At 42.0% G+C, this 26,334-nt stretch overlaps 1 protein-coding gene across 1 annotated transcript in view; it reads right to left on the bottom strand.

Moving 5' to 3' along the window:
- Nucleotides 1-15,010: 15,010 nt before the first annotated feature.
- Nucleotides 15,011-26,334, bottom strand: part of SETD1B (SET domain containing 1B, histone lysine methyltransferase) — a 1,665,584-nt gene continuing 1,654,260 nt past the window's right edge. Inside the window, exon 21 of the mRNA XM_044068611.1 lies at nt 15,011-15,387. Within this exon, the coding sequence (XP_043924546.1) occupies nt 15,214-15,387 (174 nt within the window). The 3' untranslated portion in view covers nt 15,011-15,213. The remainder of the gene's footprint in view (nt 15,388-26,334) is intronic.

The raw sequence follows: 26,334 nt of genomic DNA, 5'->3' as shown, positions 1-26,334 counted from the left end.
TACATAACTAAAAGATGTAATGTGATCCTATCTCGCCTACATTCATTACTGATGGGACAGCGTCCCTAGCACCTAAATCCTGGGAGGCTCACTGGAAAACACTCCTGAGCACTGTGGAACCAAAGGAAGCCCAACCTCTAGAGGCCACGTCCAGTTTGTAATGAGAAATAAAGGTATGTGGAGAAGTCCAAGTAGCCGCTGCACATATCTCATCTATGGATAGTCTAGCATGAAAGGCCACTGAAGTTGACATAACCCTGGTAGAATGCGCCTTAACTGGAAAGGGAAGATCCTTACCTGCTAATGCATAAATAAATGAGATGCAGTCTCTAACCCACTTGGCTATAGTGCCCTTAGTTACAGATCTGCCAATTCTATTGTCCAAAAAGGACACAAACAACTGATCTGATTTCCTCTCCTGTTGTCTCCTATTTAAATAAAACCTCAGTTGTCTATGCACATCCAACTGGTGAAATTTGGTGAAATTTGTATTCTGCTTTGTTGGAAAAACTTGGGAAAAAGACCGGAAGCTCAATAGACTGATGGACACAAAGAGCAGAAGAGACCTTAGGGAGAAAAGAAGGATTAAGTCACAGAGATACTCTGTCTTTATGAAAAATTAAATAAGGAGGTTTAACAGAAAGGGCTTGAAGCTCCGATACTCTTCTGGCTGAAGTTATGGCTACCAAGAAGGCAGTCTTCCATGACAGAAATTTCAATTCACAGGAGGCTGCCGGTTCAAAAGGAGAGGACGTCAAAGCTCTGAGCACTACATCCAATTCCCAAGGCAAGACGGGTTGCGAAATTGGAGGGCGCAGCAACCAGGCTCCTTTCAGAAAGGCTTTGCACAGCTTATGAGCCATGAGAGAAGGATCATGTGCAACATGATAATTGGAGATTGCTGCCAACTGAACCTTTATAGTGGAGGCAGCCGAGCCTCGTCTAAAGAGTGTAGCTAAGAAGTCTAACTCCGCCGACACCGGGGCTGTAAGGGGGTCAAGATCACATTGCTGAGCCCAAATTGCAAATCTCTTCCATTTACTAGAGTATATTTTCCTAGTAGAGGACTTGTGGGAGGAAGACAGAATATGTACTACTTCCGGGGTAAAAATATGCGGTCTAAGGTCGGAAGTGGAGGAGCCAGGCAGCGAGCTTGAGTGTTCGTATTGATGGATGGAGATGTCCTGACTGATGAGTCAATAGGTCTGGAGCTGGGTCCAGAATCCAAGGACCATCCACTGCATACGTCCGAACGAAGGGGAACCAAACTTGATGGAGCCAGTGTGGTGCGATCAAAATCATTTTGCTTCCCAAGCAGGTAGCCTTCTGAATCACTCTGGGTAGAAGAGGGACTGGCGGGAAGGCGTAGAGCAGACCAGAGGGCTAATTGTGGACTAGAGCATCCCTGGGTGACTCCCCCTGTGGGGGGATCAGAGTGAAAAAATTGCTGCACTTCGCATTCAGGAGACTGGCAAAGAGGTCGCAGCAGGGAAGGCCCCACTTGGAGAAGATCTGTGCAGCCACTCTGTCGTTCAGGGACCACTCGTGAGGCATCAGAATAGCTCTGCTCAGCCTGTCTTCTATCACATTGGACTTCCCTGGAATGTGCGTTGCCACTAGAAAGCACTGGGAAGCGATCGTCCAATTCCACACTCTCATGGCCTCTCTGCAAAGGGGGTAGGACTTGGTTCCTCCCTGCTTGTTCAGATACCAGACAACTGACATATTGTCGGAAAGAATCGCAATAGTTCCCCTGGGAAGAGAGCTGTGAAGTGCCTGCAACGCTAGAAGCACCACTCTCATCTCTAGAACATTGATATGCAAGTGAACCTCGTGGTCTTGCCAGGTACCTTGGACCGTCTCGTCCAGATAATGCCCCCCCCCACCCTATCTGGGAGGGGTCCGTGGTTACTGTGGCAATAGGGGACAGGGGGCTCAAGGGTCTCCCTTGATCCACATTGGACGAGAGAAGCCACCAATGCAGATCCTGCCGGCATTTCTCCGTGATGAGAATCAGATGGGACAAGGGGTGTTCCTGATATGACCACTGGGCCAAAAGAAGCCACTGAAGTATTCACATGTGTAACCTGGCTAGCGAGACTAAAAGAATGGTAGCCACCATTGATCCCAACAACTGAAGAACCATCCTGGCCTGGGCTTTTCCCTGGGGTAGTAAAGCCAAGACTTGGGCCTTTAACACTTTTATTCTCTCTGTCGGTAGAAAAGCTCTCATCTCTACAGAGTCTAGCTCTGCACCGATAAAGGCAACACGCTGTGATGGCAGCAATACAGACTTTGCCCAGTTGAATGAAATCCTTAGAAGATGGCCCAATTTCACAGTAGCTCTCGTGGCTTGAACAAGTAGATGCCTGGTGGGGGCGGTGAGGAGCCAGTCGTCTAGATAAGGAAACACCTGGAATCCTAGATGTCTCAGGTGAGCTGTCACCACTGCCAGACACTTGGTGAACACCCTGGGGGCTGTGGTGAGACCAAAGGGCAGGGCCCAGAATTGAAAATGACTGGCTCCCAGCCGGAAGCATAAATGATTCCTGGAGGCCTTGTTTATCTTGATATGATAATAGGCATCCTTGAGATCGAGGGAGCACATCCATACTCCTTTTTCCAGCAATGGGAAAATGGATTGCAAGGTGACCATTCGGAACTTGGACTTCTTTACAAAGCGGTTTAGACGGCTGAGATCCAGAATGGGTCTCAAGTCCCCTGTTCTTTTTGGCACCAACAATAACCTTGAGTAAAGTTCCTAATCCGATCTGGTCTGTGGGGACTGGTTGGATGACTCCTTTTTCTAGCAGCTTTGAAACCTCTATTGCTGCCTGATCCCGTTGACTGGGTGGAATGTCCGGGATTTTTCTTGACGGCAGGGGGGGACGAAAAAAGGGAATGGTGTAACCTCCGGTGATGATACGAAGCACCCATCGAGCCTGAGTGATGGACTCCCAGGCCTGAAGATGCTCTGAAAAATGACCCCCCATCAGGCTCCGGAGACGCACAGTTGGGTAATCCCTCAGGGATGTTGGTAGGAGGAACCACGAAAAGACTCGCAGTCTCCTGTATTGCGGAGGCCTCCGCTGCCTCTAGGGCGATGCCTTCCATTAAAATCCCCCCCTCCTCTGCCCCTGGAGGGGGGGGGGTCAATTTGATGGTCAGGGAAAGACTTTTGAGACTTTCTGAACCACATTTTCCCTCCTCTCTGAGCCTTGGGATAAGGTCTAGTGGGAAGCAAAAAACGGGCCCCAACGGCAAAGTCTTATCCTCCTGCTCACATCTAGTGAGGGTGTCTTTCACTTTGGGTCCAAAAAGGGAGGACCCATCAAATGGGGCAAAGTCTTATCCTCCTGCTCACATCTAGTGAGGGTGTCTTTCACTTTGGGTCCAAAAAGGGAGGACCCATCAAATGGGGCGTCCGTGAAAGAAGACTTGAAAGCCTCCGCAAAATGACACAAGTGCATCCAAGCTTTCCTCCTAAGGGCTACGCCCAAACTCGCTGCTCTACCTGCCCCCTCGGCTGCATAAGATATGAGCCTCATGGATGAGTTGACGATGGAAGAAAGGGTAGACAGCTGGGCGTTAACAGACTGGGCCAACGCCTCAGGCAAGTTACCCGACAGGGTATCTCCCAACTCCTTTAAGAGATCCCTTTGGAGCTGCATAAAATGACAAGTAATTCAGCGACCGCAATGTAAAGGTCGCTGAAGACAGGATATGCTTCCCATACCTATCCATACTCCTAGACTCCTTATTAGGAGGATGGATGGAAGTAGAAGCCTCTGTCACATCCTGATGGGTGGCAGACACCACCACCATAGCATCCACAGGTACTCCTTTGGTCAAAAATTATTTTCCATGAGGCGCAGATAAAAATTTATTGGGGCGGCTAGGAACTGGCTCCACAGAGTCAGGGTGTTCCCACACCCTTCGACAAATAAAATCCAATAATTCATCGAAGGGTGGAGACACCAAGGAGATGGAAGGCTGGGCTCTGAAGGCCTTGAGGAAGACCGACTCCTCCGCAGAAGGGTTTTGGATGGCCAGTCGCCCCGCTGTCTCAAGATCTCCAGTATATCAGAGAACGAGACATCATCCGAGGACAACTTCGGGGACCCTTCTGCATCATCGAGGTTGATGTCAGAGGTGACAGACTCATCTGGGGAGTCTACGTGCTTCCTCTTACACAACTTCTTCCTGGGAGGCTCTTCAGGCACAGACTCGGAAGGGCCTTCAGAAAGTAGGGGACCACACATGGAGGTATACTCAGGCCTAGGAGCCCCGCTGTCCAGAGATAGAGGGGCACCAGAAGCTCTAGTCGCAGCGTCTAGGGAAGGAGTTGCTGATTCAGGTGAAGTCACTATGGACTTGGCCAGCGCGCCCCTCATAGCCTCGAAGGCAGGTCCACCAGAATCGGACGAAAAACCCGCCTCCTAGACCATGACCGGAGTCGGGGTACCCCTAGCCGAAGCACCAAGGGGGAGACTCAGAGCCGCAGTCTGAAGCCCCGAAGTATCCCCCTCGGGTTTGACTGAGGACACCCGAGTACCGAAACCTGTAGAAGGAATGGAAAAGGTTGGAGCCGATGTCGGATCAGAAAGACTCGCAGGAGGTTTCGGAGCTGACCCAGGGACTTCACTCAATTCGGCAGACTCCAGCTCCGACGACACCGAAGTTGTCGGAGGAGGAAGAAATGGAACCGATATAGTAGCTGGCTCCGGAGCCAACTGGGCTGGAGCCAAAAATAATTTAGTCAACACTGGTGACTGCAGGAGCCTCTGGACCACCCTATCGACATCCGAATCCGAGAGCCTAGAGGACTTGGAGAAGACAGACGGGGGTTGAGAAACCTTCTCAGTTGGAACCGAGACAAGACTGGGGGAACGGCTCCGAATCGGCTCCAAAAGGATCAGAGCCGAAGCAGGCTCGAGAACCACCGCAACCTCCTTCGGCGCCGATGACCGTGGAGTCGAAGAAGCCGACCCCGCAACAGACAATACTTCCTGCGGCTCCAAGACCAATGGAGCAGAGGAAGGAGACATAGCCTTGGACTGTGCTATCTTCGGCTCCGAGACCAGTGGAGCCAAGGAAGGAGATGTAGATTTAGACCTTTTCTCCGGAGGCTCCGACGAACTAGTTGGAGCCGGAGACTTCATTTTAGACTTGGATCTGGATTTCTCAGAGGGAGGAGAGGACGCCAAAGTTTCCTCAAAAAGGAGGCTTTAATCAAACCCTTGAGGATAAGTTTATTTTTTCTCTCCTGTAAAACCCTGGCAGAGAAAGCATGACACACACTGCAGGATTCCTGCAAGTGTATGGCACCGAGACAATATACACAGATGGCGTGGCCATCAGTCAGCGACATCTTGTACGCACATTGGCACATTTTTTAAAGCCAGATGGCTTATGTTCTTTAGGTTCCTTGACCGACATAAGGAACACAATCCACAAACAGCAACAATACTTCAAATTTACCCAATAAGCACAAGCACACTCAGCAACACAAGGTAGGGAGGGAGGAAAGGGCTCTAATTTATATGCCCGAACAGTAACAACACAAGACAGAGCAAAGGCCCTCTTAACTAAAACGGGCCTAGCCCACCAAACAGAAGGATTACCACAACAAACACAATCAGTCACAACAATGGATAAAACAGACAATGTAGCTATTAGAATAGCTTTTTTGGTATAACAACTCAAAGCTATAGTTCAAAAAACAAAAGAGACGGTACTTAGCCACAGCCAAGTCGAGACCATGTCGTTACTCTAGGAGTGGCAAACGAGATCTGGGGGTTTGGGCGTGATGCATCCTGGGATACAGGGTTAGCCCAGCCAATGAGAGACTTTGTGCTAGTTATAGTGGCCGAGTCGGATCCGACTCTCGGCTCCGAGCCCATCAGTAATGAATGTAGGCGAGATAGGATCACATAACATCAGAAGGTTTCTTGGACATAACTGGCAATCGACAAGGAAAGAATTAAGTAGTATAAAGCTTTTTTTTTTTAAACAACACTATGGAAGAAGGAATGGAAGCAAGAAAAATACCAACAATGGTAAAAAAATAAATAAATAAATAAAATAAAAGAGTACCAATAAGCACAAAGGAAATACCAACTACAGTATTTAATGAATATTCCAAGGGAGAGTATAAAGATTTTACTGTATAGACCTAAGAGTAATAAAAAGGGAGGAAGAGCAATAAAGACTATTACACACACACACACATATATATATATATATATATATATATATATATAAAATAACAACTCACAGAAAGAGAGTACGCTCGCTCAATAGTAAGCAGTGACCACATCTGTACACCAAGGCGGCAAACGAGTTCTGAGGTATGTTAGGTGACTAGGGCATTATGGGTAAATGGAGAAGTTTCAGTGTTCCATGAGCTGGAAGAAGCGGCCAACTTGGATCCAAAGATCAGATCTGAACCCAACAGTTGAGGAATGAATGAAAATGACATCAATTATATGTTTACCAGGAGCTCAGTCTAATGTGTTTCAAAGATAAGTTAATATCAGAGCTGTAGACAAGTTAATTGCCTTCCTGGACATTCTAAATGGCACAACTACCCCTCTCCCATCAACAGTTAAGAAAAAAAAAGTGTCTTCCATGCAAAGCTGTTATGTTTTCATGCAATATTTCTTTCAAAAACTGTGGCAAAAAGCTATACTAGTTCCTTACACAAATGTGTGTGCATACAAACAAATCAACTATACAGCCATGATCCCAGCTTAAACAGCTACAGATTCTGCTGCTAATCAAAACTTATCAGACAGCTGCTTTGCAGGGACTGATTAGCACACTCCTCGACAGTGTGAATCATTCCATCTAACAACTCATACCTGGGGTAGCTGCTTCTTTTAACCAGTCATTGCTATGGCTTTGCACAGTGTTATCAGAAAGTTCAGCTTTCAAAAGTACTCCAGTCATAAAAACAGGAGAGGAACTGAAGAAATGTGGCATATCATTTAAGCTTAAAATATTTATTTAACATTTGTTTACCGGAAAGTCCAACGTGGAACAAAGCCAATTTTCAGCAGAGGCCCAGGGAGAAAAGCTCCAGATGCATGTCTTTGTGATGTGGGAGGAAACCAGAGCCCCTGGAGGAAACTCACATGAATGCAGGGAGGACATGCAGACGCCACGCAGAAGGCACCCAGCCGAGAACCAAACCGGAAAACCTCTTGCTGTGAGGCGACAATGCTAATGCTGCACCAGTGCGCCATCCACAATATATAATACATTCTAATATAGCAAATAAAGTTGTGTCGAGACATAAATAATTTCAAGCACTTGAAAATTAATGTATGACACTCTGTTTGCAATGTATCTCTTGAGCAACTACTACTGAAGTTCTAACAACTTTCTAACTGACCCTCCCAATAGCAAGCTCATGTCTGACAGTGTATCCCTTCAAAATATAAGTGTAACAAGAAAATTATTTCTAGTAAGATGCTCTGATGTTTGCAGCTTTAAAAACTTCCACATGCTTACATATAAAGAATCTAATAATTTACTGCCACCGAATATTACATAGCCCAAATGACTGACAATATTGTCTGAAACATCATTAAATACTGTGGGAAACTGCTAAAACCAGTTGGTTTAAAAGCAATTTCCAGGGGTGCCATGTCACCTGCATACCCAGTCTCTATCTTCCTGGTTAGAATAACATGGACAAAAAAGGAGCAACTGTATGGTCCTTTTCTTCAAGTTAGAGCACACTCAGAAGTAGCATATTTTGACAGTACAGGTGTGTGAGTAAACTTACCATAACAGTACATTTTCGAATGATCACTGCTGCTGTAACCTTAGCTATATAGGTTATATCCTGAAAAGGCCAGTCAGCTTCCAAAACTTCAGGACAACGTCCACACACCCAAACTATGAGCCATCCTCAGCTGAGCTAACAGTCAGGTATGAGGGCCAAGCCCTTCAGAGCTTTCCTGTTGAGAATAATGCTCCTCTGTGCATTTCAAGGATCAACGGTGGGCTAATGCAGTTCCATTGCAGGGTCTCTTTGGGAATTTGGGAACTGACAGTTTTAAGTTCAAACAGCTAGTAAGACAAACATCTACTGGCACTGTGCTTAAGTCTACAATTACATAGCTAAAAAATGACCAAAAGTGACAGTATTTACCAATATGTTTATGTAGTTCCTCAGTGCAACTCATCATTGTTCTTCACAAAGATTTCTCCAATAAACAATTATCTGGAAGAGAGTCTTAATTTAGCTGCTCATAGCTTTTCCTGCAAAGCAATCTCAGTATGTAAACTGTGGGTGGCAACCAACAGTAGAAACCTGAAAAATTCCTTTCTGAAAATACACAATTTAAAAAAGGAAAAAATGGTGGGGCTTTGATGATCTGTGACAGGGAAACAAGATGAATTAAAAAGTAACCAAACCAACCCCATTACAGTTAAAACTCATTAGTTTTTAGAGAAAAGGTGGAGCTATGGATGAAACTCCGGGACAATGACACATTAACACAGTACTAGCTGACCTAATTCGTCTGTATCAGTTAAAGAGATTGTACACATTGTGAAAAGCACCAATAACAGATGATGACATGTCTGAATGCAAACACCTTGGTGCATCTGCAAAATGTGCCATTTGTATTTTTGCTATTATAACATAAGGCACAGCAACAAAGGATAACATCTCTGGTTGCAGCATAAAATACTAACCATGATCTCAAGTCACATCACAATATTTCCAGACTTTTTTTTTTTTTTTTTGAAAAATGACAAAAATGCATTTTTTTCTGTAAGAAAAGTCAGTATATTTATGGTTTGCTTTATAAAAGTTACTATAATACAATGGTACAGAGTAAATTCACAAAAAATATAACAAATATATACAGCAAGACACATCCACAACAAACACTTTCTTTAAAACAAGATGCATACCCAACACATTCCTATTTGCACAAAAAATCCCTAAACTAATCCTGTCAAAATAACTGCGGACATTCTACATTTTCAAAGCAGATCTTAAAAAAAAAAAAAAAAAAAAAAAAGAAGAAGAAAAAAAAAAGAAAAAATGTACATTTTGCTTTATTGCAAACCATTTCATACCTCTCCAGTTTAATGGAGATCCTGCAGCTTTTACACCCTGAAGTTTTCTTTCTTTTAACAATACTATGGAAAAAGTCACATGACTGGCATAGAAGGTAAGTTTTCTAACAATTCTTCATTAGTTTTGGCTATTCCGAAAAAGTTTCCTATTCAATGGTACAAAATGCTAAACTGATGATTAAGGAGGAAAATGAAAACAAAACAGATCTATTGTTTGAGACCTCACTTAAATTTATTTCAGGGTGCTGCTCAGAAATCTGTACAAATCGCTTCCCATATAATAAATAGAATTTGCACATTATGTTTCAGACCAGCAAGAAAAAAAGTCTGGCCTTGGCATTTATTTGCAATTATTTAATGCTTCTAAATGGATTCTATGTATTCAACAAAGTTCATATTTATACAGAATTTACATAATACAAAGCTTGACACAAGCTGTAAAAAAATACTACCAGCTCATAGTATGCTTATATCTATATTCTCACGTCCAGAGCTGTATCTTTTAAACAACCCAAAAATTACAATAGCCACTTTCATTTAATAAATTATTTACAAGCTTCTGAAGTAGAAATAAATCGGCAAAAAAACATGTTTCTACAAGAAACAGTGTCCAGAAAAGAGATTCTTGGGTATGTCTATATACAAGATGAAAATTACTTCATATATGCTGTTTTATTTAATTTTTACACATGAACTGAAATGATCCCTGAAAAAGAGGTCACAAAATCTAGAGTTGACTGCTACAGTGAATCTGTTATTTTAAGGTTAAAAAGTTATATTCTGTTAATAAAAATTGAGCTGTACAATATAAATAGTTCTAGAAGACCCTACCTCCCTCCCCGCAAAGCTGTTAACTACTGGGACCGTTTCATATTTGCTTCTGGGATTTGATAAAGTTAATTTGATTAACAGCAAAATTAACAAAAATATCTATTTACATGCAAGCTTGAAGCATATAGTGCACATAAATTATATGCCAACCTCTAGTGCATTTACAAAATCAACTAAAGCTCATTTATTTACATTTCTGAAAGGAATTACAGGGTCTGAAATCCTGTTTGTCAATGGTGCCTTTCTGGTTTTTGGGACTCCTGTCTAATAGTTCTGTACATCAGTCCATCTAATTTACTGCCCCCATCCCTCTCATGTTCTATGGGAATTAAATTAAGTGTAAGAGTGCCATTAGTGATTTTGCAAGGGATTTAATGGTGCAAAAGGGGAAGAGATCAGAAATTTTTAGTGCCAGCTAAGTAGTGACGCAGACACACAACCCCTATGAGTAAGTTAAGTGCATCATGGGTACATTAAATAAAAATTTTCTTTTTACAGTAGGTTTACAGTTTGAAGCCACTGAGAAATGGACAAAGATGCTGAGATCCTGGATGACTGGCTTAGCACTTCACAAAAGATGTTTAAATGCAATATGCATACAATTAAGGGTAACAAACAAAGAATGCTGTAGAAAAATCTGGAAGCTATGCTAACAGGTAATGACTACTCAGAAATGGTGAGGTGTGGTTTGTGAGTGAGTGAGTGAGTGAGTGAGTGAGTGAGTGTGTGGGGGGGGGGGGGTCCAAACTGACACTGGGGGAGGATTCTGACCCCAAATTATGGGGGAAGGCATGCCAGAAGTTTCAGATGATAATGGCATGCATCAAGTGTTGGATTAATTATCTCAGAGAATTAGTAAACAGCTTGCTGGGCAGGCTGGTTTACTATGCACTGTTCAAAATACACATGAACAAAGTGCCCTGGAATTGCTTAAAAATTAAATAAGTCTTAAAATAAATTATTTAGGGTCAGAAGGGCAGACCTTAGAAATTTAGATTGTCAGGCAGGGCAGTATGTAGTCCACGGAATGGATTAAAGAATGGGTTATGAAGATGGAGCAGAAATGACAAAGTAGAAAATAAGACACTAGGGAATAGGGAGCAGGATCAATTTAAGATAATGCCCCATATTAGTTTACTACAAATCGAGATCTACCCTTAGCAGCATATGACAGTATCTTGTGGATATGTCACATGAAAAAATAGCAATTTTCTGCCAGATAAATGAACTCGCTCTGATACTGAAAGGTTATATTTCCAATACAACTTTGGTTGTAGCTACAGTCACAGAAATCAGCTGCTTAAAAACAGCTGGTGGCCCAATCTAACAATTCATATATTACTATGTATTATTATTAATATACAAATAAGGCTACTTTTCCCTTTAAATATGAACATAACCTATTATTTATAGTAAATGTGCAAGGAATTTGGAAACTGTTAAAGTATTAGGTAAAAAGAACAATTTAGAGCAAGGTTCTGTAGAAAAATACTGTTGAGAAAATTTCTTGAGTCACCTAGGTTACATATACTGAATTTTCTGGCAGTGTCAAAAAGAAGAAATGCTTTGCCAGGACTACATCACATTAAAGACAAATTTAAGTAATCTGCATTTTTCCACAAAAATCTAATTTTATTATAAAATTACTCAAAAGTGCAGCATATCACTTGCATTAACACTGCCATGGGCGGAACTGGCTTTGTACGGGAGGCACTCCTCATGGTGCTTATGAGTAAACAGAATTAAGGCTGTTACGGCTAACTATGAGCATGCTCAATAAACACTTTAGCAGCAAACAGCCAAAAAGACAACAAAGCTCTGTTTGATTCATGCCATCCTTAGTTATCTGTGCCCAAGCAGAATACTGAACAAGTGGCAAAAACAGCAGATAGAAATCTGCCAAGAACACCATTTTAGGGGAAAACATTTTCTGTTGGATTTTTCTCCATATCAGACTTTTGTTAGCTTACTTAACACTTACAAATTATAGGCAGTCCCAAAAATAAGGATCTGAAGTGCCACATGACCTACAATTTCAGACTCTGATAATATTTAAATATAACAAGGTGAGAATAAATGAAGAAAAATATCTCCAATCTTATAGAGTGCCACAGATTAAATCAACAACAGAGACATCTGTCTGCATATACACACATTTTAGAAGTAATTATCACTGATTCACAGCTTTGGACACCCACTAATGATGCAAAGCTTTGGAGTCCACAAGAAAACAGCAATCAACTAGGACTACCTCTGTTAGCAGTCCAATCTCTGATGCTCAACATTCTGTATGTACATCTAGCAAAGACTATGGCATGTCCAGTAGTGACTGGACATTAATTTAAACAGAAAGCTACAGTAAGATGTTAAATGGTACTGAAATTAAGAAAAAAGCCTACGAACTTTCTTAACGTTTCTCCTACTTACATTTTGAAAAGCATATTATACACAACTACGCTCACCTGTTTCATCTCACCTAGACTCAGATTTGGGGATCTCAACTTATATTTTGATATTCCAGTAATTAACTGACCATTGTAGACTGACTAATGAGGATGCATTTCCTAATAATGAGGCTTCATAACAGCACCACACATCAATACAGGCAAGAGCATGACACATATGATTTAGCTTCTTTTTTCAGATGTATCAGCTAGCATTTCTAACAGTTATAGATGGCGTTTTTAGAAAAAGCAAAGAAGGGCTTTCAATGACAAATGTGGAAATTCAGTTTAAATTAAAAAAAAAAAGCTGCTACACACAATTCAACCTAAATTTCTTGTAAAACCATTTAAATGCTGCCATAGACTCAGTGCCCACATGTACCTAAACTCCTAGAATAGCATGAAGACAATTACTGGCTACGAGTTTGACCAAAAAACTGCTCAAGAACCCCCACTTAAAACTAAGCCATTTATGCTGGAGTTGTGGTGCAACAGACTAGGAAGATACATGAATATTCACTGCAATAATTCTCGGACATCTTCAAGAAAATGTCAAATTTCCAGGCTTCCATTATGAAAAAATTAACACGTGCATCGGGCATCAGTTTTGGTCCCCTTAAAAAATATAGGAAATCCAGGTCTTGTAGTTAATTTGCAGTCAATGAGAGCTTAGAGTTATTGGAAGAGTCCATTTACATGGTTATCAAATAGCCAAATAAATAAAATCACAAGAAAATACTTGTATAGAAAAAAAAATGGCGCCAGATGTTCTTACCCTGTCCATTCCCAAAGCTCAACTAGAAATTCATGAAGAAATAAGCAGTTAGCACAAACTGAAGTAGCCAAATAAAAGCATACATTTCAATGGCTGATGTATGGGTTTACCTCTCCTGTGCTATTTGTTGTCATCCAACTACTAGTAGCATAGGAGACTCTGCCCCCTCAAAGGAACAGAAAGTGCTGCTAAAGCCTAGTATCCCACAAACATCCACAGCAGTTACTCAGCTACACAGAACACAGCAGGTGCCTTGAATATGTGCAGTATACCAAATTAAAACCTTCCTGAAAGAGTTCATATATACTGCTGGCACACCAAGCTACCATTCTGCAAACAAACCTGAGAATGTTAGAAATATCCTGTTAAGTATACTTGAGGGACGATATAAATGTATTGCTCCAACAATACTTTATAGCTTAGAACTTGTCTCGGGCCTAGTTTGCAACACACAATCAGCTAAACATATGTTAAAAAGCACTATGAAAGAAGGAACACATACAAGATATGTCATTGAGATCACAAAGAAATGAGGATATCACCAATAGATGCATGATGCCCCCCCACCATGCGTAATGACAGACAATCTCACCATGCTATTAATAAAAGGGCTGAGAATGAACTGCAGTTTCTCATACCTGAGCACGATTAGTGTAACACTTACTGAAGACAGTAGAAGACTGCAGTCTACACTGATGCTTACTAAACTGGGAAAAAAACCTGTCCCCCCCCCACCCCATGGATGAAGATGCACTTGTGACAACAGCTTGGCCAAGTGGTGCACAATCACTGCTTACAGCTTAGACATGCCACAAACATATCTCTCAAATGCTATGATTTTGGCATAGTGCTAGGATTTTTGCCCACAAATTTTGCCTTGCTCCTCCTATACTTCATGACTTTCTCAACAAGTGTGCACTTCATTAAATAATTCATCTAAGCCTTGTGCAACAACTGCTTATCACTAACTGTACAGGTTCTACTAAATGAAGCTCTTAATAGTTTGAAAAATAAGAAAACGACACTCTTTCTGACCCTCTGTTGTGATTTTTAAAGCGAGTGCTATGGTTTTTAAATGCTCAGTAGCTGACAGGTATGGCTAAAATGCAAACTATGAAAAATACAAAAGGAAAGAAAACATGTTTCTTCGGAAGTACTGCAGTGAATGAGAAAGAAGGTACTTAAAGGGCAAATGTATGACTTACAATAGACTAAACTACTTCAGAAAAATATAACATCTTGAAAAAAATCTTCTTTCTTAATACTTATAATAAATGGGTAGCTCATGACCAAATAAATTGCATTAAATTTAGTTTTTTAAACAAAGTTGAGATATATACATCTTCCTAACTTTGCAGATGATCCATGCCTACCCTCTTACTTTCTGAGCATTCTGAACTCCAAAAATACTGACCTATTTTTAAGAAAGCATTGATACTGAATTTGGAATGAGTCTGAACATCCATAGTCTTTGCTAAAAGCCCCCCCCCCCCCCCCCCCCAAGTACAATGAAACCCAAACATGTAGCAACTATTGTTATTGCTCTGCAGCATCGACCTTAAACTAACAGCTTACTTTCAAATGTCTGTGCAATTTTAGAGAAGAAACCAAACTCCCAACAAAAACCTTTACACTGTTTCTACTTCACATTTCTTTTATGAGATAAGTTTAAAAAGTGAAGAAAACAGAATTAATAGTAGCAGCATTTATAGATACTGCAGATGAAGTACCATGTCCCACTACAAGGTAATTAGTAGGGTTATGACAGAAACTAGTGTTGTTTATATATATATATATGTGTGTGTGTGTATATATATATATATATATATATATATATATATATATATATATATATATATACTGTGACGGAGAGTGGTAAACACCTTTTTTAACTTTACAAAGGAAAAGCACCTGAATTGTAAACACAGTATTGACATACATGTGCGCTTTATGCTTTGTGAGTCCAGCAGAAGTGCGAATTGTTTTCTTTTTTTTGGCGAAGTGCGACCATGCCCGGGAAATTGCAGTCCAATATGGCTGAAGATGCTATAATGAGTATCCCTCTTAGTTAAGGGTTCCTCTGCAGCTTTCTGAACCACACAGGCATGGGATTTTGTTATCCTCAATTGGAAACTTGTAGTCGTATGTTATTTCTTCATTCACACTGATTGGTTGCTTGGAGTATATGACAATTTTCTTCTGAGACTCCACAGTGATGACTTTAGCATAGCAGTTGGGCTGTGGAAGACAAATAGATGACTATAGTATAACAAGCATATTTACAAAACTGAAGCATGATTACAGACTACAGTGCAAATCAGACAGACAGCAAAATTAATCAGAATGGATGACACAGATGATGAATACTGAACTTGCCAACTCAAAGTACAGCTATGTAATGCACTTACCATCACGCACAGTTGTTTCAGGTACTTAGCACAAGAAAAAGATATTTGCAGAGGGGTCAGTGTTAACAACAGTAAAGCATAACATTTGGCTTTATTCAGCTCTGCACCTGCACAGTTTTGGCCACTTTTATAGTTGCCCTGTTACCCTGAGGAGACCACTGTTGGACTTCCACAGAAGCAGGTACTCACAATGCAGGCATGAGGCTGACTACTTTTCTTGACATGTTTTAGACTCTGTTTACTGTACTGACTTAACATTTTACATTGTATGCAGTGTGCTTAGTCAAACAGCATTAATGATATAAAAAAAATAAAAATTTAGATACATTTTTTTATGTGCGTGATACCATGTATGGGTCCCCTTAAATTGTTTATGGTATGATCCCAGTTTTTCTTATTAGGGGTAATATGCAATTATCGACCATGGGATAGGTAAGGCCAATCTATAGCTAAATAGGCAAGGTTATTTTGAGCACAAAAAGGGAAATTGGCTAGACTTACGCCAGCTAGCCTACCTATGAATCAGCAAGCTCATTTCACTGTTGCGTGAGAATGATTGCTACTGCTCAGTACATGTTTGCATGTATGTCTTTGATTCCTACACTCAGTATCAATGTATGCGGCTTACAATTAGTATGATTTCTAATACTGCAGCCAAACTACTGCAACCACTTGCTGAAAAGCAATCTTTTTTTATTTTGTTAAGTAATCACTCTTTCTACAAGTTAGAGTGACCTCTGAGTGACAGTAATAAAGAAAATATGGTGTGGGTCTAAAGACCCTCGATATAGGAATGCAGGGAAGAGAGAAAAAAAATGTTTTTTTTTTTTTTTTTTGCAACTGTTATTTGCATGAAACTAGAATATGGTTTATTTTTGTGTGTGCGCACAAGCATGAGTGAAAGTGTTGTGCCAACCCTAGTAAGCTAGTTCCATGCAATAACTGCTGTGAATTTAAGTTATGATCACCGGAGATAAGAACAACAGTAGTGGATCCATTTAGTTATCCACTGATCTTTTTGTGGCGGTAAGTACAGTTTACAACTGCTAAAAGACTCGTTTTAGCAAAATAAGCAAGACTGAGGGCCGCATTTTAGAAACAATATATAATCTAGTAGAGTATTTCAAATGTAAATGAACATCTAAAGTATGCAACAAATGTCAAGCATGCTGGTAGTGTGTGTGTGTGTGTGTGTGTGTGTGTGTGTGTGTGTGTGGGTGCATGCATGAGCTCACAGATTTACCTATCTTTAAACTTATGCTAAGCTAGCAACTGTGTGTGCTTTAGTGTTTGGGAAGTTTGAAACGCTTTGGATTTCAACAAAAATGAGAAGTGTAGTCATGAAATTCCACAGTAGGACTGTCATATTCTGTGTGTGATTTGTTTAGATGATCAACAGTTAAAGTCTCCATGTGTCACTTCTACTGGTTTTAACTAAAGTACAAAAGAAACGCAAGACTATTAGCTAAGGTTTTCTTGCCTAGATAATCTCAGGCTGATGTTGCCAAATCCCTTTTTGCCAGCATCCCAAGGAACCTTCTTAAGATATTCAAAAAACTAGATCCAGGATCAAATGAATCAAGACAAAAGAAAGATTAGTTGTGTAAAATCTTACCATAACAATAGATGTCCTTCTCTTCTTTGTTGCAATATTCTTAACATAAGGGAGTTGCCTGCCACAACAACCTAATGGCCAGTATACAAAAGACTTTTACTACTTAGGGGTGCGTGGTATGTCACATGTAGGCTGCTACCGGACATTGGCCATAAAAGTGACATACGCACGCACTATCCTCAGAACTGAGTGCCTCAGGAGGAACACCTAAGGGAAGTAAGTAGGCTAAGTACATCCAAGGAAGAACAAAGTCGGGGGGAAGGAGGGAGGGATAGAATACTGCAACAGAGAAGAGAAGGACATCTACCATTATGGTAAGATTTTACACAACTAATCTATGTCCTTCTATTCCTCTGTTGCAGTATTCTTAACATGAGGGAAAATACCAAAGCTCATGACAAAAGAGAGGAGGTAGGGGCAGTGAAGCTCTCCATGAAGCCATGGAGAATAGCCCTGCCAAACCCTGCTCTAGACTTGGAAATGTTGTCTAGTTTGTAATGTTTGGTGAAGGTATGGACTGCAGACCAGGTGGCTGCCTCCAGAATAGAGTTGGTGTCCAGTCCTTTGAGGAAGGTGCCAGAGGAAGCAGCAGCCTTAACAGAAGAAGGGAGGCTCTTTCCATGGTGCTTGTAGCAGACGGAAATGGCTTTAGTGATCCAGCTGGAAATAGTGTGTTTAGACACAGGGAGTCCTAAAGCTCTAGGGTGGACTGAGACAAACAACCGGTCAGATTTCCTGATATTTTTTGCTTTGTTAAGGTAGAACCAAAGCGTTCTGTGCACATCAAAAGTGTGCAGAATCCTCTCCTCAGAGTTCTGTGGAGTGGGGAAAAAGGTAGATAAATGAACAGACTGGTTGAGGGATAACTCATTTACCACTTTAGTGCGGAGAGACACTCTGTCTATGTAGAACACCAAGAAAGGAGAAGAAGCCACTGGGGCCTGCAGTTCAGAAACCCTTCTGGCTGAGGTTAGTACAAGCAGCAAAATAGTCTTCCAGGAGCAAAATTTCAAGGAAGCAGAATCTGCCGGCTCAAAAGGAGCAATAGTCAGCTTCTCCAGTACAAAGTTAAGATCCCAGGGGATGCAACAGTTCTCCGGGGGGGGGGGGGTCTTATGTGAAGGACACCTTTTAGGAATTGTTTAGCCTCAAATCTAGAAGCTAAAGGTGGAGATAGAGGCGGACAGGAAGAAATTGACAAGTACACTTTGACTGGAGTAAGTTAAGCCAGCATCCAGTAATTCACAAAAGTATGAGAACCAGTGGGACTTCCACTGTCAGTGGGTGCTGGTTTTGAGAAAGACACCAAATTACCAATTTAAAAATCTCTTCCGTTCAGATAAGTAAGATTTTCTAGTACTGAGTTTCCTGTCCTCCTGCAGAACCCTGACCATGTCCTCTGAAAAAAAGGTGTCAGAAAGGAATTAAGACCCTATCATCCAAAACATCAGCTGAAGAGTAGACAAGTGGGGGTTGGATTACAGTTCCTTTGTGTTGTGTGAGAAGGTCCACTCTGTGGGGTAACTTGTGGTGCTTGCCCTTGGCTAAATGCAGAAGCAGGGCGAACCAATGCTGTCTTGGCCAAAAGGGGGTCACCATCAAGATTTTTGGTGTGTTCTGCTAAATCTTTAGCAGAGCTTTTGGAATGAGAGGAAGGAGAGGGAATGCATACAGAAACATCCCCTTCCATGAAAAGTTGAAGACGTCCAACTTCCAAACTTGAGGATGTGGACCTCTGGCACAAAATCATGGAAGCTGTCTGTTCATGGGGGAGGCAGAAAGGTCTGTTTATAGAGTACCTCTTCTGTGGACAATGTCCAAGAATACTTACCTGTGAAGCATCCATTTGTGAGACTGTGTTTCGGACTTGCTCAATGTATCTGACACTACATTCTGACTGGATGGGATATACACAGCCAGGAGGAGAGTCTGAAGTTTAAGAACCAATTCCCAGATTTGCAGTGCTAGTCTGCAAAGGAGATGAGACTTTGTCCCTCCCTATTTGTTCACATACCAGAGAACAGTCATGTTGTCTGAAAACTTTTACGGGGCCTGGGATGAAGAGGGTTTGAAAGGTCTGAAGAGCCAGCAGAAGTGCCCTCATTTCTTTTATACTTATGTATTCCCTTCTTTGAGAGGGGGACCAGGTCCCTTGTGCTTTTATGAAGCTGAATGCTGCTTCCCATCCTGTGTCTGAGGTGTCTGTGAACATCTCCTGGACCAGTGGTAAAGGATGGAGTGGGATACCTGGGTTTGCAGTTAACTGCTGAATCCATCAGGTTATCTCCCTCTTCAGACAAGGGAGAAGTGGAACTGGGAACTCTTGGGGCTATGCATGTTGCATTAACACTGATTTTAGGAACCACTGTAGTTTCCTCATGTGCAGTTTTGCCAGAGGAAGCATTGGGATGGTGGATGTCATGAAGCCCAGGGTTTGGAGAAAGGTCCTGGCAGTGATGTGAGGTAGCTGGCAGTGATGTGAGTTACTGGGATGAGGCTTTGGAAAAAGGAAATTAGCTCCTGAGTCTTCTGAGTGGGGAAGACAGAGACCTTCATAAGGTCTGTTTGTAGCCTGCATCCCAGAAATATATGGTCCTGAGATGGGGAAACAGCAGATTATTGGTAGTTTATTTTGAAACCCAGGGATTGCAGGATGGAGATGGAAGAGCTTAAATTGCATTCCAATGCTCCTGGACTGACTGCTTGAAAGAGAAGGTCATCCAGATATGAGAAGACCTGAATGCCTTAAAATCTGCAGTAAGCAATTACTGGGGCTAGACATTTTGTGAACACCTTTGGGGCAGTGGAGAGAAACAAAAGGCAAAGGAGACCATTGAAAGTGCCAGGAAGCCACAATGAATCTGAAGAACTTCCTGTAACTGGGGTAAATAGGGATGTGTAGGTAAACATCCTTTATATCTATGGAAGCCATATAGGCTTTGTGGGATGATCAGGGGAAAAAGGGTTTGTAAAGTAAGCATTCTGAATGTAAGCACTTTCTGGAAGGTGTTGAGGTAGGAGAGGTCCAGTGTGGGTCTCCATCGGCCCTCTTTCCTTGGTGCCAAAAACATCCTCGAATAGAACCCCTTTCCTCTTTGATTGGATTGCACTGGTTGAATGGTTCCTTGATCCAGCAGGTCTTGTAGCACCTTTGGGAAATATGGCAGTTGGTCTCTGAGAGGTTGTGGAATACCAATGAAGGGGGGAGAGAGAATTCCATACCATGAAATGGCCCTTTTTAATGATGGAGAGCACCAAGGCATTCTGTGTTACATTTTCTCAAGCTGGAAAAAGTGAAAAGGTGTAGGGAAAGGAGGGAAACGTTTAGGGTCCAAACAGTCAGTTGGACCCTGATCTGTCTGGAAAGGGCTGTTTTTGTGGTAGGGGTTGCAGTGGAGTCCTAAGTTGCTGAGGTCTCTTACCAGACTTTTTTGCCTTAGCTGGAGGAGGTTGTGACTGCCTTCTAACAAATACTGGTTTAGAAGGATAATTCCTTTGGAATTTTGGTACAGGGGAGACCAGGACATGGTACAGTTCCTGCATCTCTTTTCCCTTCTCCTGCAAGGTTTTGAACAGTTCTGCAGCAGCAGGGCCAAACATGGCTGAACTGTCCAGGGGGCATCCATGAGTTTGGATTTAATGTCCTCTGGTAGAGGTTATAGCCTCAGCCAATCTTCTCAGGACCAAGCCTGTGGAAGCTGCCCTAGCTGAAGCCTCCACAGCATCAAAGCTACATTTTATAGAGTGTCAGGCCTCTTGAGAGGAAGCTCCAATCAACTTATTCTCTGAGTCTGGCATATCTGAAATAATGTTTTAAGTTGGGACAAGAGTTCCAAGGTGTATTTAGCCATGTGTTTCTGATAATTGATAACCTAAAGACAAGAGTGGCAGAAATGTATACTTTTTTGCCCAACTTCTCCATATGTCTGCTGTCTTTCTCAGAGGGAAGCAGGGTAGTGGAGGGAAGTAGCCTAGAGGACTTATCAGAAGTCGCAGTGATGACAGAATGGTCAGCAGAAGGGGCTTTAAAAACAGGAACTTACACTCTTCAGGCACCTTGTAGAATCTGTCTGTTTTTTTAGGTGCATAAGGCTGGGAGTCAGAGACTTTACTGGAAGATGCAACTACATCTACAAAAGCAGTTAGGACAGGAGGTACAGCTGAGGGACTAGGAGTGTCTACCTGAAATAGTTTGTAGTATCTTTTTGGACTTTAGACATCTGACAACTATCCCATTTGAAATGTTCCCTCATCTTACCCAAGGTCTCATTGAAGGTAATTTCCCCCACTGGAGAGTCAGTACCATTGGAATCCTCCTCCGGGGAAGCATAATCCAGCAGGGAAGGAATCTGAAATGAGTAACCTAGTGAAATGAGTAACCTTCTCAGAAGAAGCCTCTTCCTTAACCGAGGAGAGATAACTCAGGGTGTGGCCAGTACTGAAACCCCAGGAGGAGGACTAAGAGACACGAGGGCATTAGAAATACCATGTATAAAATGTTCCCACTTCTGGAGTGAATCACAGGGTGGTGACAAATGCTTTTTTTTTTTTTTGTTTCTTTTTAACATGTATTTCAACTCGGTGTAAGGTCCGAGGACCAGATGTAGGCATGACCAATGATGTCGGAATCCACATCCTCCCTGATATTTGGGAGATTCCCCTAGGGCTCTCAGTAATCACATCTAGGCTCCTCCTGGACATCTGCCTGGATGCCTGCAGTACCTCCAAGGATGTGCTAACATCCTGATCCAAGGTACCCTCCATTACGAGCTCAGCCTGTGAATTAGACGTAGGAGCTGAATGTTTTTCCAGGCTAGCAACTGCCTCGGGAGAGACATCCACCACAGGAGGTGCAGCAGAAGTTTCAGGCCTAGGCTTCTTGGCCTTCTACTTCACAAGTGATGCGACCACAGGCTCTGAGGAACCCTCCATAGCGCTCTTTGCAAGGAGTTTCAAGCACTGACTCTCTAAATATATAGAAAGGGAAGCAAACCTACCTCTCAAAGTTTTAGGCACAAAGGCCTGGTAGACCGAACAAGATCTACGGTCGTGGGTAGGTCCAGGACAAAAAAGGCACTGCTGGTGATTGTCTTTATGTGGAATCTGACATCCACATGAACATTTGCCTTTCTTGAATGACATTAAACCTAACCACAACAAAAAAGGTAAAGAAAGGATTCCCCAACGGGGCACTTATCTGAAATGCTGAGACAATAACCACTTTGGCAAACAGACCGTACATGCAGGTGAAGTGTCAGGACTGGCAGCAAAGAAATTCTGAGGATGGTGTGTGTGTGTATGTCACTTTTATGGCTGACATCCGACAGCAGCCTATGTGCAATGTACCACGCACCCCAAAGTAGTAAAAGTTTTTTGTATACTGGTAGATGTTGGGTCGTTATGGCAGGCAACTCCCTCATGTTAAGAACAGTGCAACAGAGGAATAGAAGATCACCACTCTGGTCAGCCTTATTCTGTTTCACATGCTGCAATGAAAAGACCTGAGCAACAAGAAAAGAAGTTGATGCAATGTGTTTCTGGGATTCTGAGCTTTCTTTTTTCTTAGAATGACCCAACATTCTAGGCTAAGTAATATTTTTTTACTCACATTCATTAGATTGAATTAAGTAGATTTTTCTCCTCCTCTACTAGGTATATCAGATCTACTATATCCATTTCTCCTCATAGAAGTATTACAGTGGATTTTTGATGCTGAAATGGTGAAGGCTCTGATGTAGATGAAAATGGGTCTGACCCCCTTGTCTTATGTGTCTAAGACAAATACAGATTTTGCATCATTCCCTGTGGCTACTACTATTTTCTCACTGGCCACCACTTCGTGTGGACTTCTACATGACCACGAAGTACCCAGCCAGTGCCAAGACTGACACAGGCGCACCAATTTCAACTGTTACCAACATTGCTGGTTCGCAGCATTTTCATTCTGTGTTAATGGTCATCAATGCTGCATCTTTATGGCTGCATCTTATCCATAAAGCTCTGCTAAATGGCTACATCTTATCCATAAAACTCTGCTAAGCATAATTCTAATTTTCCATCCATGTTTTGGCACTGTTAACTGCTTCTTGAACTAAATGTTATAGCATATTCTTGATCTGTAAACATGCATACATATTTGTTTTTTAGCAAATCCTTTTATCTGTATATATATGTTTTGTTAATTTCTTATGTGATCCTATTCACCCAGGCTTTGCCTGCAAATGGTCCACCGAGATCAGTGCACTATCCCAGTAAACAAATATAAATAAATAATAAATGTTGTCTGCATTGTCAATCCCTTTGCTGCTAAAGCCCCTTTATCTTCCAGTGTTCAAGGTCAGTGAATCGAGGTACACATCTCTGATCCTCAGCATCAATGGACCCTGGTTAGTGCCAAAGCTGATTTCAGTACCAAACAGTACTGCAGTCCCCACCCCATTTGGTGTTATGTCCTGGGTGTCCACCTGTACCCATGACCTGTGGGCAGCGGATCAAAGAGCCTCTGCAGATCTCAGTTTCATAGGTCTGACTTCATCTTCCTTCTCATCCCTGGAAGCCTCATCATCAATGGCATAGACAAAGTAGATGGACAAGAGGAAGCAACAGACTCCCCACTGGAGTCATCCATCCCCAATACTGAAGATGGGGATGAAGGTGATTCCCCATCTCCTCCCCTGGATAACCCTAAATTTAGTGATATCATACACTTATGTGAAAAAGGAGGGAAGGCCCACTAAACTCTCTTTATTCCACAAGAAGATTTAACAGGGAATTGTTCACAGCTCTGGATAGTTATAGTAAGCATATTTTATGCATTCTCCACTTTTTCTACTAGGCAGCTTACCTATCTTTCACAAAGGTAAGACTTTAGTAACAGCTCTCTGATGCACTAAGAAAAATGAACAGTTGTCAAAGTATGATGAAGGTCTCAAAATGAAGCTGACCTCTCTGATGTCAACTATAACTTTAGTATTTAACCTGACCATGCACCTGGCATATGGTGTTGTGCATGCAGCAGTGAGGACAGCAGTATTTTTTCTCCCCTTCTTTCATTCTGACTGCCATCCCAGTGCCTCATATCTTTCGTTGGGTCTACCACCATGTGAACCAACCAATGATCCAATGCCCAAATTTGAGACATGGCCAGAGAGGATCTTAAGGATGCCCTGGTGGGGGGTAACTACTAGCCTTCGTCAGGGTTTTTTCATAACTTATGACCTACTCCTGTTTCATCCTTCCCCACTTGCTTGCGGATTCCCATAGTTAGGTCCAAAGGATGGGTGTGAAACGGAGATGTCAGGTGCATCATCCCACCTCCATGGCAGCTCAGTCACATCTTCACCCTTTCCCTGATTTAGACCATGCCTCCTAGTGCAACATCCCCAGCCTACTCCACGGATTGCTGCAGGATTGCTCACAGGGCTGTCTTCCCTCAAAGATAACTGGTTCCCATCCCTTCTCTGCCACTCCATCAATCACCCGAGAAGCTCACTGAACCTGCAGGAGGTCGGCTGGGCCAGAGTATCTCTCTATATGCTACAGGAGCAGCAGATAGCAGTATTAGTGTTTGCCAACATGTCTGGTTGTATCTGACTTTGATAAAAAAAGTGTTATTTGCTTATTTTTTATTTTACCTACCTGCTAACCAGGTAAGCTCATTGGACAAACTGTCCCTTTTTAGGTGTCATTTGGGAGTGCTGTCTGGTTAAGTGACTTGCTCAGAGTCACGCCATACGCAAATGAAGGTGGAAGGAATCAAACTCTGTACCCTGAGCAAAGGAAACAGCTTACTAACAGCTCGAAGCTATAAGCCCTCTATGCTAAAATGTCAGACTGTTTGTTAACCCTTTTTTAATGAAGCCAATTTTTTGTGCTTAAAGTGAAACACAACAGTGAGATATAGCAAGAAACTCATGGATGCAGGGGTCAACTTAAGATGCCATAACATACTTTTGCAAGGAGAAGAAGAGTCTTTAAAGATATGATTCAAGTGGAACTCTCACCTACAGAGGAACCAACACTCTTGAAAGAATTAACAGAACTGCGGGTCTTTTCAGAATTTTGTTGACAAGTTCTGCTTTCTCTGTGTAGACTCATCTCCTGGAGAATCCTTTTCATCTGAGAACCTTCAAACCTTGCTCTAGCATTTGTCAGTCAAGCCCTCATCCAGACTGCCATCCTCTTTGATTAACTGCTTGACTTCTTCACTTCTGCTGATAGTCACGGGGGAGGTATACTTGCCTAGGTTTGTTAAAATCCTCACCTCTGCCCACAAATATAAAAAAAACAGGAAGACATACAAGAGCAAGTTGACAAACTTCTTGGTCCTCACTCCTAAAGGATTAGATTCCTTCTCAGATCCTATGTAAGCTGTCCTTGGCAAGAATTTAACTCTGGTCATAGTCATTCTTCCATTATGGTACACCTTTTACCATACCTAATGGTTCCCTGTCTATCCTTAAACAATTTCTCAGAGGTGCTTTTCTCATCAGGCTCCTGATTAAAAGTTGTGTACCCCTGGAATTTGCACTTTCTATTGGAGAAGCTAACCCTTTGAGCTTGCATGTGTCTGACGGAAATAATTTCAGCGAACAGAACTTCAGAAAGTCAGGCTTTATATGTATACTAACTCTACCTCTGTGAATGATCAGGTAAGGAAAGTAGTCTAGCATACAAACCTTTATGCTCAGGTTTGTCACAGAACTACATCTGAAAGAAGCCACTAACCTACTTGTGTTTTTCCCTATCTATTCTAGTAGAAGAAGGGAATATGTTCTACTCTTGAGTTTGCCTACGACAACTAGACAATCGGAAATAACTAGCAAATGTTTGTTGCATATGCTGCTCAAAAACTGTTATACAGACACAAAAGTCCCCCCTCTCTAAGTGGTTGACTAAGTGCATTAACATTTTGTTACAAGAAACATGACAGATCCCACATTTCTACACCTAATGCACAAGAAAAGTGGCAGTAAGGCATCTTTAGAAAAAATATGTAGCTGTGACATGGGCTTTGCCTCATACCATTACAAGACAGGCCAAGATCTTCATTTGGGGCTAACATATGATAAAGAATGCTTTCATAAAACACCCAGGAAGTTGAGCTGGGGACTCTTTCCACAGTTTTGAAGATCATCCAGATACAAAATTATGTACTTACTA

Source organism: Protopterus annectens, chromosome 4.part0, assembly GCF_019279795.1.
Source record: "Protopterus annectens isolate FY-2018-M chromosome 4.part0, PAN1.0, whole genome shotgun sequence".
NCBI lineage: Eukaryota > Metazoa > Chordata > Ceratodontiformes > Protopteridae > Protopterus > Protopterus annectens.
This window is presented reverse-complemented; position numbering and strand designations above follow the sequence as displayed.